The 20,213-nt window shown below is 39.1% G+C and overlaps 1 protein-coding gene across 22 annotated transcripts in view; it reads right to left on the reverse strand.

Moving 5' to 3' along the window:
* CDC42BPA (CDC42 binding protein kinase alpha) overlaps positions 1-20,213 on the reverse strand; it is a 306,715-nt gene that overhangs the window by 13,526 nt on the left and 272,976 nt on the right. For all 22 annotated transcript variants that reach the window (XR_012032812.1, XM_072830231.1, XM_072830229.1 and 19 more), the window contains 11 exons: positions 18,575-18,680; positions 15,998-16,134; positions 15,057-15,196; positions 13,811-13,892; positions 11,220-11,436; positions 10,479-10,541; positions 8,591-9,184; positions 6,710-6,807; positions 3,799-3,883; positions 1,595-1,718; positions 777-894 (listed from right to left, as the gene is read on the reverse strand). Coding sequence is in view for 21 of the 22 variants with exons in the window: in XM_072830231.1 (XP_072686332.1) it covers positions 777-894; positions 1,595-1,718; positions 3,799-3,883; positions 6,710-6,807; positions 8,591-9,184; positions 10,479-10,541; positions 11,220-11,436; positions 13,811-13,892; positions 15,057-15,196; positions 15,998-16,134; positions 18,575-18,680 (1,764 nt within the window). In the remaining variant the exon portion in view is untranslated. The remainder of the gene's footprint in view (positions 1-776; positions 895-1,594; positions 1,719-3,798; positions 3,884-6,709; positions 6,808-8,590; positions 9,185-10,478; positions 10,542-11,219; positions 11,437-13,810; positions 13,893-15,056; positions 15,197-15,997; positions 16,135-18,574; positions 18,681-20,213) is intronic.

Below are 20,213 nucleotides of genomic sequence, written 5' to 3' on the forward strand. Positions count from 1 at the left end.
CAGAGCTGGTAACGTGCGCAATGAGACAGACTCCCTTAGAAAGAGCTCTGGGTCCAGACTCACAGATCTAATGCTACCACCAGTGATCAGAGGCTCCTATTAAAGTTTCAATAATTTGCTGAGGTATCATAATACTGAAATGTTAAGTATAAACAGAGCCTGGAAAATTAGCTAATTCCACTAATATTCTTTCTTAACATAATGGGTCCAAGAATCTAATCTTCAAGTGAAAAACAAGTTTTCCTATGTTGTACTTCCGTGTGTAGGATGGACCAGGCGGCTTGTCTGTAACTGAGCAGAGGAGGAAAATTTGACTGCCCCGCCAGGCAACAGGTGTGACCATTACTGACCAACCTAACATGGCTCCCGGGGGGGGTTGGGGGGGGGGAGGGGCAAAGGGGGAGGGTGCAGATATCTGTGTGGAATTGCTAAAACATAGTGAAATGTTAAGAGATTTGATGAGCAAGTTCTGAATCTCAGTTCAGATCCTCTCGAAGTCCAGCAGTAAGTCTGGATATAGGACAGGTTTATGGGGTGTGTAACTAAGCAAGAACTGGATCTGTCTGGTTTCTCAGAGATGCCCAAATGCCGAGTTTTTCTCATCAGGTATATATCATCATGCACCTTACACATACTGTGATGTATGGACACAAATGTCTCATCATCATACTAACATACCCTTTTTGGTCTGCATATGGATTTCAGCATACACGTATGCTTTCTCCCCCTCTGTCCCACTTGTAACCACGTTCCCATTCCCCTTTCATTTCTCTTACCATAGGCAGGTCTTTTAGGATCTGTATTCCATCCCCTGGGCCCATGTGTGCTATGTGGTTAAAATTAGTTGGGTTAGAAATTAATTTATTTCTCATTTCTGGATCTCGTAGCATCTCTCTGTAAGATAAAACACCTGTTTAGATACTTTTTCTGTGATCTATCTGGAACACTTTAGAAAAATATTAAGCATCCTTTATTTGTTCACAAAAATAAAACCATGAAGTCATGTTCAATAAGGACAGAATAATAAAATACACTCAATTAAAACTTTACTTAGAAACTTTTGTTTTAAATAAAAGATCTTGTGCATTTTGACGGGAGAGGGTTCACTTAGTACTGACACAGCAAAGCTCTGTTTTACAGATAGTTCTGACCATCTTATGTGTGTCTTTTAAAATAATTGATAACACTTTAGAGATGTTTTTATATGTGATTGGGAATACTATAAGCCTTTAGGCTGTTTGCTCATGAAGAGAATAATCTGAAGTTCCACAGACTATACAGATATACTACATGCAGATATGTTCTGTCTATATTATTACACAAAGGCCCATATTTAGAAAATTGTAAGTATTTCATATACACAGAGAAATGAATTAAAATACGGTACTTTAATCCAATGCATACTCACATTGTGGAGAGTATTAATTAAAATTACATTGAGAAGTACATTCATTACTGCAGTTTTGACACCAGAGATGCATGACAGATTTTCAGAGAGCAAGTCTGCTTTCCGCGTCAAATACCAGTATCGTCACCACGTAGGCCCGAGGTTGCACCGGCACTCATAGATGGGGAGCACAAGCCACGCACCCACCTCCTCTGCTGCATCCTCTCCTCTTCTGGGACCCTGAAGGAGAAGCGTCGCTTGTTGTTGATGTTTCTAACCATCTGCTTCCGACTATTGTCCGATGTTTCAGGAACCACCAGTTCATCCCCTTCTGTTAAAAAAATATGAAGAAGAGTGATGTTCTTTAAAGCCCTAAAATGCTTTTCATCCATTAATCTCCAAGATAGTACCAACAATTCAGTCACAGGACCTACATAACTCTCATTTTTAAAAGCTGTGTGTTGATACAGTAAATAATTTAAACCAGGACATATGTAAACAGGGATATATGAAAATTAAACATAGCTTACAAAGTATAGTTTCACTTTTATTTGATTATTAACATAAAATGGTACAATTTTAGTGGAAAAAAAGAAAAACACAGTTGCCTGGGTGTCCTGTCACTTTGCAGCTCCCCTGCCCCATCTCTCTACATTGTCTTCTCCTGCCTTCCAGCACTGATTCCAAGGCTTAAGGGGTTAAAAAGCCCCCCCCCCCCCCCCCCCCGTGAAGCTGCACAGCAATCAGGCAGAAATGGTAAATTATTCATGTAAATGATAACTAAAATTATTTTGACATAATAAAACATTTCCTTTGCAGGATCCAGTCTGCCAGATGTGGAGAAAGAACAAAATCTCATGCTCCCACCAGCTTCCTTCACTAAAGGTAAGACTGTTGCTATTTCTACTCTTCTAATCTTGGGGAGGTGATGATACTTAATTGTATTGCATCCAGCTTCAATTTTAATACCTAGTAGTAAAACCGTCAGCCAAGGGCTTCCCAGACAAGCTGAAATTTCTGAACATGCTCTAGGAATCAAATAGACAGCTGTAGTCACATAACACAATGGATGCCATTCTCTAAATAAGGAATGGGAGAAAAGGATTCGCACCAGCCACAAAGCTGAAGTGAGAAAAAGCAGGAGGGCAGGAGCCTACAAGCAAGCCAGGGCAGGTGATCAGTGGAAAGCAATGTTCTTCTCGTAAGGAAATAATGTAGCTTCATCAGCTTGCTTTCTTAACTATGTGGGAAACACAGTTTTGGAATTTGAGAATGGTGAGTGCATAGCAGGTCTGGGTGGATATGGTGATAGCCAGGAGGCACAGCAGCACTCTGAGTCCCTGAGAGACGAGGGACAGAGTGAGACAGAGAAAAAGAAAGGGCCTCTGGGGAGTGGGGCCCCTTCCTTCTCCCGAGGACAGGACACCTTTGCTGAAATTCGGTCAGGTCTTCTGTTGTTAAGCTCTGCCTCCACTGCCAGCTCAGGGCAGAAAGCTGAGAGCATGGGGAACACATGTGGAAAAAGGCTTCATCCTGCGAACTCGACCGGGACATGGACATAGTCTATGATCATCATAGCCATACACCATGAGAACAGGGTGGAGCCAATCCTACACAAATACCTGGACTTCCTCTAAGAAAAAGATGCAAAAGCAAGTGCAGGCCCTTAGGGATGAGAAGTGTAAAGCTCAAGTGTCATTAGCTTCACAGTGAATCCATCACTGAGTGGGAATCACTTCTAAATCCTGAATCTCCCTTCTCAAATCTTGGTGGAATATCCCCTATTATGTAGGACCTCTCCTATAGCCACCAGCCTGTAAACCCAGTAACCTCCAGAGCTCTAAGAGCAGACACTGGCTACAAACTGCAAGGCAAGCAGTGACTGTGAACACGGTCCTTGTCCTCTCTAGAGCTCCCATCCCAGGGGCTCCTGTTGCTGCTGCTCCTGAACCTGCCTCTCTGTGGTCCTTGCCTGTGCCAACACAAGCACTTCAGAAGCTTGAAGCCCTAGGCATTGGTAGAAGGTATTCCTAAAGTTCCCGATCAGAACTCTTGATGAGTTTTCACAATTTTAGTGCCACACCTTGGGCTAGGTTTTATAGTATCAAGAGTACAGAAGATACATTCAACTATACTTTCTTGACTTGACTCAGTACTCCACAGAAAATAACAGGTAGGTCAGAAACAAGTATTTTGTATATACAGTTATGCAAGATTAAACAGACTGCCTTTTTGTGCAGACATTTATCCTAATACATTGAGGTGAGTATGATAGTAGCCAAGATCATAGACTTTGGAATAAGACAAACCCAAGTTTAAATCTGGTCTCTGTCACTTACTGATTATCTTAGGCAGTCAGCTTAGAGAGAACATTCCCATGGAAGCTATCCCATTAATGAATGTTTTCTTACCTGCCATCTTATTTTTGAAATATATTAATCTAATTGTCTCCAGCCCTAAAAGGTTTAATGATCCTTCACTGTTTAAGGGTCGAACCTAAAATAATAAAAAATAAAATAAAATTAGTATTTCAAAAACCTTCAAATGAAATAATAAAATTTCTGGCCTATTTAGAAAGCACACACTAGTGAGCCTTTCCATTAATCCTTCGTCTTCAAAATATGGCTCCCCTGAAAACCAAGAAGAGATTAACATTAATTCTGATGGGAAATGGGTATAAAGTTATCTAATTTGAACAAAAAAGTTATAATAAGAACATTTTAAAGGAAGAATATTCTGGGGGAAATAAAGCAGAAATATATTTAAATCTTAATTGACTTTTTAAGGCCATTAGTGACTAAATAATTATGCTATGAAGATATCAACGCAGCCACTTTATGAATGTGGTTAGAACTATAAGTCCACATGTGACAGAGATGAGACTGTGTATCCCTGGAGAGAGGAAGGCTGTCAGTAAATGCTGACAGAGCAACTGCTCACATACATGGAGTAGATGAATGGAGTCCCTACCTCACACCATGAATCAAACACAACTCCCTGGAGATTAAGGACATAAATGTAACAGGTACAACTTTTAAACTTTTGGAATAAAGGTCCTATCTTTTTTTTTTTTTTTTTAACTTTTATTTATTTATGATAGTCACACACAGAAAGAGAGAGAGAGGCAGAGACACAGGCAGAGGGAGAAGCAGGCTCCATGCATCGGAAGCCCGATGTGGGATTTGATCCTGGATCCCCAGGATCGCGCCCTGGGCCAAAGGCAGGCGCTAAACCGCTGCGCCACCCAGGGATCCCAGGTCCTATCTTTATGACCCTGAATTAGGAAAGAGTTTCCTAACAGAAAAAAGATAAGCTTAAAGGATAAGAATGATACATATAATGACATTAGAATCTGTAACAATAACCCTTGAAAATAATAATACACTATGTTAACTAACTTAAATTTAAATAAATTCTAAAAAAATTATAACAATTATAATTATAGAATTATAATTCTATAAAAATTATATAAAAATAATCATATAATTATTTTTTCAGTAAAAAAATAAGTTATTGTTATTTTATAAAAACAAATGTTTAGTAAAATACACAATCAAAATGGGTAGGTCATAAATGGAGATTTACCCCACCCCTTACTAACTCAGTATTTACAATATATAAAGAATTTCAACAAATTAATAAGAAGCCAGTCAAATAGAAAAAGGAGCAAAAAGCATGACTAGGTTTTCACAGAAGAAGAAATAAGAATGAATAAACATAAACAAAAATGAGATGAATAAACATACAAAGATTAGGGACAAGCAAATTCATGCCTCAAGGGGACAGCATTTTATGACCATATAATGGTTGTAAAACTATGAACTCTGAGAATGGCAAGATCAGAGAAGATGTGGGTCAGCAGGAACTCCTCTGTACTGCTGGGGGAAGTATGAACTAGTACAATTACTCTGGAAAATAGTGACACTATTTTGTAAAGTTGAACCCCTGCATTCCCTGTGCCCCATCAATTCTGCTCCTAGACATGTGATTTAAAGAAACTCCTGCACATGTAACCAAAGACACAGGCATCAGTATTCTCTGTAGCAAAACCTGGAAAATAATTCAAAGTCTGCTAATCAGAGAACAGAGAAATGAACTGTGATCTAGTCTCTCAATAGAATATTTTTATAGTAGTGAAAAGCAATGGGCTATCCACAGCACAGAGAACAACACAGATGAACCTTGGAGTATGCAGGAAGACAGCAAGGCAGATGACACATAACATTTCCATAAAGCTCAAAAACAAGCAAACCGAACAGTACAAAACAAAACAACTGTTTAGGAATATTTAAATATGCCCCATATCCATTCTGTATTTTAAGCAAAGCAATGATACCTACATATTCAGGACAGTGATTTTCTCGGGGAGGGACAGGGGTATGGGATATGGGAAAATGATGGAGGTAGAGAGAGTGACTGGTAATGTTCTGGCCTTAAAGTTTAGCAGGTGGGTTCATGAGCAAGCAGTTAATTATTGTGCTTCACAAAGGTCATATTCTTTCATACACATCATAAAATTCACATGATAAAAATAAACTGGAAAACGAAATGTAATCAGCCCACATACAAATCAGAGGGCCATATTTTAGGTGCTTTACATAAAGTGGGAGTATTTGTAAAAGTTTTCATTGCTGATGTGCTTTAAAACCAGGCAGATTTTGAAATATGACGTGTCTCTTTCTTGTACCTATTCTTCTAAACCCTGCTCCCTGATTGATGATACAAGCTATATATCTGTATGAAATGATAGTCTTCACTTATGCAAGACAATTGTTCTATACCTGTAAAAATTCTTTCTGTTATCATAGGGAGATATTAAAGGGAAAATCATATTTTATTAGGAATATATAAAGCCTTTATTTTTAAATCATGAGAGGCTTAAACAGTTTTGGTTCTAAGTTTAATCACACCTCTCTAGCATGTGAGAGCTGCCTCAGGATTAAAGCCTGCATACCATTATGTAAAAAGCAGTTACAAGAAAAAATGACAGCATTCTCCTTCAGAGCTCCAGAAGTAGAAGATGGCACTGGCATTTTACGCTGAGGTTATATCCTGGTGGCTCACTGTAACAATACTCCTATCAATACAGTAAAACTAAATGTGACAAAAATAGTATGGTATTGAGCTACCTACAAAAGTAACTAGCTTGACTTCTGTTTCTAGTTTTTCTCCTCTTAGTTTTTCTGTTTCTTAGTTTTCTGCTGCTAAATCCCAAATTACCGATTGTCAGAAAATGCTTGATTAGGGAAATAGCTAACTAGTCACATTAGTGTTTCACTACACTCATTAGTGTGCTGAGCCCATATTTTAATGTGAAGTTACCTTTTTGAGTGGGAGAGTCTGAATCCATTCCATGGAGTTCACATCGAAGATATCAACTGCATTCTCACTATACACTGAGAGATATGGTGCGTTGTAACCTGAGAGAAGGGAAGGAGGAACAGTTACTTTTCCAGTACTGTTACAGTTAATTACTTCTAACCCATAAACCCAAAACATTTTGAAAGATCTATGCCAAATTACTGTAGAGTGGAATCACACCCAAACCCTACTGTGTTCATGTAATAGCCATGTCAAAACATTTTTGAGGCAGGCAGAACATAAGTCATCGATGAGCAGGTGACATGCCATGAGTCAGCTCAGATGGTGGCTTTAACACATAGTGATTCTGCTAACACAGATGGGAGAATATTCCCTTCGCCAATACTAGTTCTATAAAGGGATGTCAGTACATATTAAAGTATTTGATTCCTCAACCAGTTAAACTGTTGATAGTGAAACAACTTACAAAGCAGTCTTGGGTGACACCTGCAGTCGCATCTACGAATGTATGATCATGCACCTGGCACAGGAACATGAAAGGGGGTGAATGCTCAAAACTGCTTACTGAAGGAATGAACAGCAGGAGGTGGTGACACAGCAAGCAGAGATTAGATAACTGACCTCAATGGAGGTCATGAAGGACATCACTGGCCGAGCCATTTGTCAGCCAGATATTCTGACTCCACATCAAAAAATAATACTTTGAATTATTATTTGACCAGGTTACAAAACACCTTTATTCTACATAGGACACCACAGATTAAAATACATATTTTAGAAGAAACAAAACTTTAAATATATTTAGGTCTGGGTGGGTAGGATTTACAAGGATTTTTCTTTTTTTTAATCCAGATTTTCTAACTTATCTGTAATTAGCATGTACAGCCCTCCTAACATTTCTTTCACCGAACCTTACCCTTGACTGTATCATGTCCATCATCCCACCTACCTGGTTTGAGCAGTAGCGATCTCACGCCTCCTACTCCAAATCCTTCCCCCTGAGTTCTGAATTCCAATCTCTCTGGCCTCCGTGGAGATTTTACTCTATTTCCTGTGTTTACCACATAGTCAACCTTTCCCTAGTTCCCTAGTTTAGTATTCAAGCATGCTCAAGTATCTTCCACTAAAAACAGAGCATTTAGGGTCAGATCCTCCTCCTGCAGGCCTCCCCAGAACTCTGTACTTTTGCTACAAAGCACTTCTAACCCACTGCAACTTCTAGTTTGTCAGGAACCTTTCCTACTTTATACTATGCTCCAGCAGGGTGAAAACTGCCTGCTGTGCTGCTGGCTATATCTTGTCCAGTGGGATGGCATGGAAGGAGTATCCAGTAATTTATTAATGTCTTAATATTTCTTTAAAGAGTGCAACAGGCAATCTCAAATATCTATTTAGATAAAACTATAAAACAGAGAAACACTTCTTACAGATGCTGTGTTATACCTTTACATAATTGATTAAATAATTCAATTAGTAACTACTTCTCCAGAGTAAGGCTCATGAGCTATTAACGCTCACAAGCCCTATATTTTGGGGGGAACCATGAAGATAACTGTTTAGTGCTACTTCAAAATACAACATGAGTTAAAAATCTACCTAAGTAAACTATTCTATAGAAAGAATAGCTTCAACTACAAACGAGGTAATGTTGACCTGCTGGCCTAGGTCTAACTACGGATAGTTACTTTAATGTTGACCTGCTGGCCTAACTATGGAAGTTTACTTTACATAATTAAACAACGTAACTGATACTTAGGCAAAACCTTAAGGATGACTTAAAAAAAACAAGCTGTTATTAATAGTGAATGTATTTAGGAGATGAGGTCAAAGGAAAAGGAAAGAGACAAAAAGGTAAAACAGCTGAAAGTAGAAGGCTCTTACAACAAGAGGAGGGATTTGACGGCCACATCAACTCCTGTTGTCTCGATCTCCGGCCCTGGCAGTCAGTGTATATCCCAATGCTGTTAAAACACAGCAGATACTCTTTACTGGAGATCTCAACTGCGCAGATGGCATCCATTGGCTGGTGGGCAATAAATGACAGTGTGTGGTCATTTGAATGGAGCATACTGTATGGGCTTCCCTCTCCGTTCAACGGGTATCTTAGGAATCCCGACTGGAATCCCACGCAGAGCTGTTCACTGAAGATCGCCATCCATTGCACGTTATATGGGACTTGAATTTCCTTAAATTTCCTGTGACGGGTCTTGCTCTGAAATAGTTCATAACAGAGGACCTGCCTTTTCATAGCCACACACAGGCATGTGAGAGCTCCATGGCACACTTTGCCCGAAGTTATGGTCTGACACCCTTTAGTTTCTGCCAGCTTATAAAAATCAGTCTCTCGTCCGTCCAAAGCTGATATAGGAAAAAGTCGTACATGACGATTTCGTCCTGAGATCACAGCAACAAGCTGATCATTTGGAATGAGTTCAATCTGATGTATCTTCTTATTATCACCAACTCTAATAATTTCTATGCAAAGAAATGATAATAAATCAAATGCAGAATGTTTTATTTATTAATTGTATCCTAATTATACTCAACTCAAAATGATATGTCAACTTCTAATCAAAACACAGATACACACAGAAGAATATGGGATCTGAATCATGGAGAAAGAGGAAGATAACTGTGCCCATTATAAGGTAACTGCACACACTTATAGTGAAGTGTTAAATTCAGCACCACAATTTCCGGCAACCAAAGCAAAGTGTCCCTGTGTGATAAAGCATGCCACATCTGTAGGAAAAACCTTCTTACTGGCACTAAATTCTCAGGAACTTCAGCATGGTACTCCTATTTTAAAAACTGAGTAAGGCATATTTTACTGAAGCTATTTCATTCATTCTTTCTCTTTTTAGAGACAGAGAGAGACAGAGATTGCATGAGCACAAGCAGCAGGAAGGGGTATAAGGAGAGACTCCCAAGCAGGCTCCATGCTGTGTGGAGCTTGTTGCAGGGCTCGATTCCAGGACCCTAAGTTCACAACGTGAACGGAAATCAAGAGTCTGATGCCTAACTGACTGAGCCCCCCAGGTGCCCCAGAAGGTATCTCTACGAGTAACAAATGGATACAGTTTAAATGCACTGTTCTCCCACCATCTCACTTGATCTGAAAATTGGTTCCTTTTTATTTCACTTAGTATTTAATTTCTCCCTGGGAAAAAATCTGTTATATTAAGTGTGGGGGGGAAAAACACCCCCAACAACGAACACATTTTAATGACTGTCATGTCTTCTAGTGCTAACAGAGCGATGAACAAATCAAGCTATTATCTTTCACATCCATTTTTAGGTATGCAACCTGAGTTTGTGCAGCAGGGCTGTTAAACAAGTGACAAAAGAAACACAACACAGGGCAGCCCAAGTGGCTCAGCCGTTTAGCGCCGCTTTCAGCCCAGGGCGTGATCCTGGAGACCTGGGATCGAGTCCCACGTCAGGCTCCCTGTATGGAGCCTGCTTCTCCCTCTGCCTGTGTCTCTGCCTCTCTGTCTCCTGTGTTTCTCATGAATAAATAAATAAAATCTTAAGAAAAAAAAAAAAAAAGAAACACAACACATACTTGCAAGTTTAAGAACTCAGGAAGATTAAAGAATTTTAAAAGTTATCTTTTGATTTATAAACACATCAAATTGGTGTGGAAAATTTCAATTATAGAATATATAAGAGCAAATCCTGCTCTTCTTAGGATTTAGAATCTAGAGTTTAGAATTGTCTACCAGTATCTAGTTGAAAGTTACTCCACAATAATTAAGTTTTGTCTTACCATCTTTGGTGATGTGCACAACAAATAATCCTTCTTCATTGCCCAGAGCTATCCTTTCGTGATCTATGGAAGACATGGATACGGAACACTGTTAACAGGTAAAACTATGTAAAACTAATAGAACAAAACAGATAATAAAAAAATTTGGTGCATAAAACTGAAGTAAGTAACTTAAAAATAATAACAATTTGTACTATTAAATCTCCTTCCAGATTACAGTGGTAAATGTTATTACTTCATGTCTTTTTTAATGGAACAATCATTAGAAAGTATATCAATACTTACAGAAAGAAGTAAATGTTTATTTAATAAAGGGTGAAAAAAATTAAAAATCTAGTTTGTTAGCACCCTGGATCTAGTTCTATTTCTTGTTTTGGGAGGGAAAAATTGTGGCAGGCATTTGAACCCTACTCATTAGCTTTTCATTATTTACTAGAAAGTAACAGCCAGATGTGCACAAAACAAGACAAAAATTTAAACCTCCAGACACAGAAGCTGCCATTTTTTTGAGGGGATTTGATATGCAGGGTGTCCTGTGTCACGTGTCCTGCCTTCCTGAAACCTCCCCATAACTTCTGAGAGGTAATCGGAACCTGCATCTCACCTAGGAAACTCACACACTAAAAAGTTAAACAACTTGCTCTATGTCACACAGCAGAAAATAGATGCAAGCCAGCTCTGCCCACAGAGGGGAGGTCAGTCAACAACTACGGTAACACTGTCAACGGGGCAAATCCGTACCTATGATTGCAGCTGCCTGGGTTGTTTTAATGAGGGGCAGAGTGCTGTCATAAGCCTCCTTGGGAACATAGACGGAGCGGTCTCTGAATTTGCTTTTCTTCAAAATCTTATGCAGCTCGTTGAGCACGCCCACCCACTTGTTCCTCTCGCTCTCACTCTCTGCGAGCATTAGGACCGAACACCTGCTGTCAGATGCTGAGAGCTGGGAAGCTGTGACCTAGGAGAGTTAATCAGCTTCTGTTAGGAAACAAATCAGGCCGGCTTCATGTTGATGCTGACTGGCCAGGCTTTGGCCAATAAGATGACACTCATTAGATGACACCCTTACCAGAGGTCAGCGCTCTTCAGGAGAATTACTAGTCTTTGCATTAGAATTCATGACAAAACAAAGGTAGCAGATACATACATCTATCTATCTATCTATCTATCTATCTATCTATCTATCTATCTATCTATCTATCTATCTACCATTTTTTATTTTTTATTTTCTTTGCTATAAAGTGCCAGGCTGCCATCTCTAAGGAACTCATTACCCACACTCATACATCAACAGCAGCTGATACTTATACTGAGCAATCGCTGAGCAGTGATTGGAGACTTACAAGTATGAGACAGATGTTGCTATTATATCCTGATTTTACATATGAAAATACTGTGGTGCAGAGTTACAGTCTCTAAGGATGTCCCACCAGACTGGGATCCAGGTTTATGCTCACAAGTACTACATCCAACTGACTTTCAACTTGTTTTAAAAAGTCAGAAATGCTTAGACATAACATTCTATGTTACTTCATAACATAACTATCTTAGAGAAGATCAGCTCACTTGAGTTAGTATTTACATGAAGATTTATCACTACACAAACAGCACTTAAAATCAGAACAGACTTAAATTTTATACACATGGATCCCTTCTTAAAAGTGATTTCAGCAGCAGTGACTATAGAGTCCCATTATGTGGGGCACGTGGGTGGCTCAGTGGTTTGTCTTTGGCTCAGGTCGTGATCCCAGAGTCCTGGGATTGAGGTCCCACATCAGGCTCCCCACTGGGAGCCTGCTTCTCTCTCTGCCTATGTCTCTGCCTCACTCTCTGTGTCTCTCATGAATAAATAAAATCTTAAAAAAAAAAAAAAAAAGAATCCCACTATATGAATCAGCTCCAGGCAAGAGGGCCTCTTAGGCTCTCTTGGTGACCTTCCTTGAATACAAGATTCATAGCAGGCACTCAGTATACAGGCATAACACTAGGGCAGTGGTCTTTTTTGTTTTGTTTTGCTTTGTGTTTTAAACCTTTATTGTCTTAATTCACCAATCCAAGATAACTCTGTGGGAGGGCAGACAGCCTCCAGAGATGGCTAATCAACAATTCTTCCTCTGGAATTAGATTCTTCTCATCAAGCTCTGGAGTCTGTTTCCCCTCCCCTTAAAAATCCAGGTTGGCCTCATGACAGCTCTGACCAACAGAAAGTACAAGAGTTATGCCCGTTTTGGCCTGGTCCTTAAAAGAAAAGTCTGGCAGTTTCTTTTGTCCTCTTGGAGGCCAGCCCCGTAGAGCTCAACCAGATGGTTGAATGAGAGACCACATGGACAAGTTCACAGAGAGAACGGAGATTGCCAAGCAAACAAGCAACAACAAAGCCCCAGATATGTAAACAAAGTCATTTTGGGATATTCTAGCCCCAAGTCAGCAAAATGTAGCCACAGGAGTGATCCTAGTCGACCTTACTCAAAGTGGATAGCTGCCCCACAGTGGCAAAAAATAAATCATTACTGGTTTAAGCCACTAAGTTGTGGAGTCATTATTACAAAGCAATAGAAATAATATTAATTTTGAAAAAATATTTTATTTATTTGACAGAGAGTGTGTGAAGGCATGTGAGAGAGAGAAGGGGGGAGGGGCAGAGGGAGATCCTTCTGGGGAGCCCGATGGGGGGGCTCAATCCCAGGACCTTGGGATCACTACCAGAGCTGAAGGCAGACGCTTATCCCACTCAACCACCCAAGTTGCCCCAAAACTAATTTTTTTAAATGAGATTTTATTTATATATTTATTTTTATTGATTATTTTATTATTTTTTAAAAGATTTTATTTATTCATTCATTAGAGACATGGAGAGAGAGAGGCAGAGACACAGGCTGAGGGAGAAGCAGGCTCCCCACAGAAAGCCCGATGCGGGACTTGATCACACCCTGAGCCGAAAGCAGATGCTCAACCGCTGAGGCACCCAGGTGTCCCTTAAAAGAGATTTTAAAAGAAATCTCTCCTTTTTTTTTTTCTCAGAAAGGAGAGAAACTTTACACTTACTCAGTTTTTCACATGGTATATTTATTTGGAAATTGTAGTCAAAAGTATCACCCAAGATGAAAACTAGTTTAGAGGCCAAATATTTATGCTTTCTACAGGTCTTTTACTAATGAAATATTTACTTAGTGCTAATTGTCTATACATTCAAGTACTGGATAACACAAAACACATTCAGGAATATAGGACTTGGTACTATTCCTAGTAAGTTTATGATCTATATGGAGAGACAAAATATATAATCCCTAAGAACACATAATCTAGTGATCAAATTATAGCACACAACTTACTCTGAATATACAGGGTATATCTTTTCGACTTGCATGAATAACATCAGAAGCCAACACTGAACTCACAGAAAATTCTTCATCCCTGAGAAAAGTGAAACATTAAAAGTTGGCATATGTAGGTATATGTGTGTTGTGTTTTGGGTGTGTATCCAAGTAACACACATGGAGCAATCCTTAAAATTTAATTGCACTAAACATCCAAATTGAATTTTAAAAGTTTTGATTTTTCCACCATTGTAAGTGATAGTGCTCAAAGTAATTTATCAGGAGTAACTCAGCAGTGGTGATCATACATTGAGCTAGAAAAGATTGCTGCTTCCCATTGCAAGGCCAGTATCTGTACATGCGAAGAGGGATCTGAACCCTCCCTAACAAGGGACCCTCTTGCCTCTCGCAATACATCTCACATACCCACAACATAGCTTATCTGACATTTCACTATTCTTTCAACACCTGAAACAGAATTCCTCCACAAGAATTTACTCCTTGTGACTCCCTTGCTTTGGTTCCTAGTGCCATCACTCTCCTCATCTTGAGGACTTGATGCCTTAGTCTTAGCTTTAATTCTCCCTGCATTTCTGTAGCGAGCCCCCGAGCAGGCTCTGTTGGACTTTCTTTGCTAATATTTCTCACACCTATCTCCTTGTATTCTGTATCTGTGGGGAAGAAGATGTGCCTGAGGAGCTGGTGGTATGAAATGCCACTGTGTGCCATTTCTGGAGAAAGCTGGATGGAGGCCCATGTGGGATTTATCAGCACAGAGGTGAGAGCTGAAGCTCTGGGGGTTCATGTCACCCCAGCGGAGTGCAAGAGTTAATAAGAGAGGTAAGGGAGAGCACTCCATGGGGTAGGGGAATAGCCTGAAAAGCAAGAGGTGTACTCATTCAAATGTTTGCCTGCTCATTATATGTTCCAAGAGCCTGATTTTGAGATTTCTGCTCCCTTTCCTCACACTGGAATTCCATTCCACACCTTGAGGCAATGATTGAACCGTCACACATTAGGCCTTCATTACCCCAGCCAGCTTTATGCCGGTCTTTTGGATTCAAACTTTAGTTTCTTTTCCCTGACCCCAAGCCCCATCCCTCTACACACACCAACCTGCCCTAGAACTACACCTTGCTTCCTGGTCTTAATTATGCTACTCTGGCAATATTAGCCAATTAGATTATGAACATAAAATTAGATTCAAATAAAAATATGGCAATATAATTAGGTGAAAAATCAGACGCTTTCAAAAGCTCACCTCATGTCAATCACCTGACTGACCACAACGCTGGGCTGAGATGCTTTTCCTTCAGCGACATCATACAGGAAGAGTTTAAAGTCACAAACCACAGCCAGGGCTCTCTGCCATCCTTTCTTTACTCCAGCTGGTTTCGGAATCTTCGGCAAACAGACAGAAACAACTCACACTAAAATGTCAAGCGCAGCCCCCTTAATTACCTACGGAACTGCACAACAGAAACCTCAAGACACTGCACACGTGCTCTAGGTCTGCGGGTCTGGTTGGTAAAGTGCAGACAGAAACACAGACCATTGAAAACATGAAAAGTCAACGGTAAGAATAATTTCTTCAAATACGTATGACTTTTTATTCTGAAAAAACTTTTAAATGGTACCATTTTAACTTTCACTAGTAATTCATTAAAATAACATTCACAGATTTTTTTTTTATTTTATTTTAAGTAGGCTTCATACCCAATGTGGGGCTTGAACTCACAAGCCTGAGATTAAGAGTCGCATGCTCTACCAACTGAGCCAGCTAGGGACCCCACAGATTTCTAAGTAGCATAAAAGTCAAATTTGAGAGTATAAGGAAATGCAGCTTATACTTTGAATACTATTCAAGATTACCAGTAAGAAACACCCTGATAATATCTCAGGCTTTGTAAGCCTATGCTACATCTCCAGGAAGACCAGGGGGAGAGACTCATTTTTGGAGATTCAACATCTGTTTGTTACAAGATAGAGATAGTACAGAAAATTTTAAGACATTTTGGAATTTATTTCTAAGCAAAGGCCAGGTTTTTGTTTTCACATCACTCTGGATAAAATAAAATTATTAGATGAATTTTATTTGCCTAATTTTCTGACAAGGAGTATGTTTGTAAAGCGACTAGACTCTATCCTCAGTCATTAATCAATCTCAAAAGATGAATCTAAACCCAACCTAATTATACTTACCCTGACATGACCTTCATAGGCTGTTCCTATTCCTTTCTGTGGATCTATCCCCAGAGGACCTTTTGTCTGCTCAGGAGGGACTGGACAAGCAGTTGGAGCTTTGTTTACACAAGTTATATGACATGAGAATCCGCACACTTTTGAAGAGGGGGAATAAAAAACAATGTTCAATAAAAATACACTTTTACAAAAAAGAAAATTCACTGAGCACTCATTACATACAAGGGGCTTATCTGTGGTTTTGTTTTAAATAATTGTTTTGTCATTTGGGGAGCTGATTCATTTGCTTATCAATAAGAATTTCAATGAGAAACAGTAAAGATTTTTATTATTGTAATATTATTGTTCTGTGTTAACAGGAGTAATCAAGAGGAGCAAATACATAGGAAAAAAAAATCTAAATTTGTGACTACAACAGTGATTTTAAACTTGGAATTCCAAAAAGTGGTTTCTAGAGTTCTAATTCTTCATTTTGCCACAACTTAGTATCTGCCCTGAAAATTTCTCTTGCCAGGCTCACTAATGGACATGAAATTACTCGACATCTTTGCAATATCTGGAAAATTTTATCAATCCTTTTTGAAAATGGAATTGTTCAATGATTAAAAAGGTACAAATTAAGGATAATCTTTAAGAGTTGTTAATATCATTATAGATTCTTCAGCTATAACTAAGGTCATAATAATGGTTAACTTAATTGAATGCATTTAATTTTTCTATAAGAGAGGTACAGTTACTCCTGTTTACGTATGACTTGCCCTGGTCACAGGACTCAAAAGTGGTACTGCTGGAATTCAAACCCAGGCAGTCGGGCTCAGAGCCTGCCCTACCTACCAACAATAGTGCTATGATACCTCTACCTGGTACTCACACGATGAACCTGAAACTCTAAGAGACAGGATAAACAAAAATAAGTATGTAAGTTTCACCGAGACTTGGTTGGGTGAATTGAAATATTGAAAGGCACCTGGGTGGCTCAGTTGGTTAAGCCTCCAACTCTCTTGATTTCAGCTCAGGTCATGATCTCAGGGTCATGGGATCGAGCCTCACACTGGGCTCCACACTCAGCTTGAGATTGGAGCTCAAGCTATGTCTGCTTGAGATTCTCTGTTTGCCCTCCCCCCCGCCACTTGCTCTCTCTCTAAAATAAATAAATAAAATCTTTTTAAAAGTTAAAACATTTAAAACAAACAAGTTTGTTGGAAGGGACTGCAGACTAAGGGAATCCATTTAGACAATTCTTACTCTAAGGCTCAGTGCTAGAGAATATTTGGGAAAGATTAAGAGAGGAGCTGAAGGGATACCGTTCTAGGAGTGCATGCACATGGGAAAATGTATATATACATCACTGATGGGCATTATGAAGCCATCAGAGGGGTAGGATGAACTAGTACTGACCTCCAAAACCACCAAACTTCTGTTAGACATCTCATTCACTTACAAGTGGAATGTCTTATAATTATAACAAGTTATAATCTGTTTTACTAATAGGCAAAACCTCACCTCCAAACAGCAGCGGAAACAACAAAATAATTGTCCTTTACAGGATCTAACTTCAATCAACCAAGAAGAAATTAAAATGATAGGAGTCTTTTGGAAGCTGTAACCGCATTACCATAACATTTATAAAAGCCTAGGCAGAGTCTAATGTGTCCCCACAGTGTATAGGGCAGAGTACTAAGGGTCCGTGGGAACGACAGGCACAATTTCATGACATGAGACTCTAGAAAGGGGCCTGGGGAGATCCAAAAAAATCCTACCATGTAATTATAAATGATTCTGATGCAACAGAAAGGATAAGGGATTAATACCAAGTAGCTATCCAGGATTCTTTCTGATAAACAGATTTTAGAATGACATTTATCTTTATTTGCATTTTATTTTTTAAAAGATTAATTTGTTTTAGAGAGAGAGAGTGAAAGAGCTGGGGAAGTACCAGAGGAAGAAGGAGAGAGAGAATCCTGAAGCAGACTCCCCACTGAGTGCGGAGCCCAATGCGGGGCTTAATCCCAGGACCTTGAGATCATGACCTGAGCCAAAACCAAGAGCCATCTAGGTGTCCCTAAAAGTGACACTTGTAAGTATTGGCTAAATCCAAAATGGGACAAGCCTTAAAACCTGTACAAATTCTCTCCTTTGGCTTCCATCATACCTTTCTGGTCAACAACATTAAGGGGATGTTAATAGCATCTTAAGACAGTGCATGCTATGTCTGCTTAGTTCTCATAGTCAAAGCAGAAGATCCAGACTGCATCATCTTCAATAGTCTTATAGATACATGCGTTTAGAACCAAAGAAAATGGTTGGGTTGTTAATGCTTTGCCGGAACCACGAATTCACCCAAAGAATGAAATAAAGACTGATAAAGTTCTCCCCTGTTTCTAGGGGCCGTCTATATTCTCCCATGTTCAACATTTAGCACAGTGTTTGGTTTATTATCTGTACTCCTGTTATCAGAAAAAAGCAAAGCCAGCAGATATTTAGATGTGTTTTAAGGAGAATACGGTTACGTGATCACAGTTGAGGTAGTCCATGCTAGGACCCTAACGTCACACTCTCCTGTCATTTTGTTCTTACCCTCACAGGAACAGCCTTGTCTTATCAAACCAACCATCAGAGAGGTGCACTGGTGACATCTGGTAGGTGTTGTGAAAGATTTGACAAAAAACTGATGAGTCTTGCGCTGCAAAACAAATGGATGAAAAAGACGCTGATGATCAAAAACATCAATTATTTAAAGGATTTCTGCAATGTGAATCTCTGGGCCTCACACGAGCTACTAGGATGTTTTCTAAATATAAGTAGAATCAATTGTTTTCATTTCTCACATCTTTTTGTAATTTATGCTCCTTAAATATTTTTACTAGGCAATACAGAGCTAGGTTATGCTAAAAATAACATAGGAAGTTACATGATAGGTTAACTGCTCTTGAATGCCATTTGAAAAGTTATAAATTGTAGGTTTTTATTTTTGCTCACAGATTTTGATTAAGGATTTTTACAAATTCTTCAAATGATTCTTCAGCAAAAAGTTAAATGAAACATTACATATTTATACTTTCACAAACACAAAAATTTAATATGCTTTTATACCTTCTTAGGAAGAACAAAGAGTAACTGAAAATTCTGGTCCCTGCTATAAGTACTTCATTCTCTGGGACTAAGAATAAAGAGTATACTTAATGAATCTGTTTCCTTCCGTGAAAGCAGGTGGTACTCCCCCTTCAGTAGACAAACATACAGATGTACCATCCTAGAGACAGATGGCAGCCTGAGACATCTTACTGCAAACCCAGTAAAGTTCTCCAAGGCTTATCTGTTCTATCGGGTTCTAAGTCACTAGACTGTAGCTCTCCAGAACATGCCTCTTCTCTCTTAGAAGGTTTTAATAATAAATGAATTATAATAGCTATTCTTCCACTCAACTGTATGAGCCTAGGGACAACCTTCTTAAGTTCTCGGTGTCTTACTTTCCTCATTCTGTAAAACAGGATCGATAACAGTATCTACTTCATTGGTTGTTTAAGTAAATATGTGAATATAAACAAAGCCTTTTGAACAGTGCTGGCATGGAATAAGCATTCAGAACACAGTTACTTACATATATATATATATATATATATATATATATATATATATATATATATATATATATATAATTTTACTGGAGTTCAATTTGCCAACATATAACACCCAGTGCTCATCTTGCCAAGTGCCCGTCACCCAGTCACCCCAATCCCCTGCCCATCTCTCCTTCCACTACCCCTTGTTCGTTTCCCAGAGTTAGGAGTCTCTCATGCTCTGTCACCCTCATTGATATTTCCCACTCATTTTCTCTCCTTTCCCCTTTAATCCCTTTCACTATTTTTTATATTCCCTGAATGAATGAAACCATATAATATTTGTCCTTCTCTGATTGACTTACTTCACTCAGCATAATACCCTCCAGTTCCATCCACGTTGAAGCAAATGGTGGGTATTCGTCATTTCTAATGGCTGAGGAATACTCCATTGTATATATAGACCACATCTTCTTTAGCCATTCATCTTTTGATGGACACCGAGGCTCCTTCCACAGTTTGGCTACTGTGAACATTGCTGCTATGAACATTGGGGTGTAGGTGTCTCGGTTTTTTCACTGCATCTATATCTTTGGGGTAAATACCCAGTAGTGCAATTGCTGGGTCGTAGGGTAGCTCTATTTTCACCTTATGTT

Source organism: Canis lupus, chromosome 6, assembly GCF_048164855.1.
Source record: "Canis lupus baileyi chromosome 6, mCanLup2.hap1, whole genome shotgun sequence".
Classification (NCBI taxonomy): domain Eukaryota; kingdom Metazoa; phylum Chordata; class Mammalia; order Carnivora; family Canidae; genus Canis; species Canis lupus.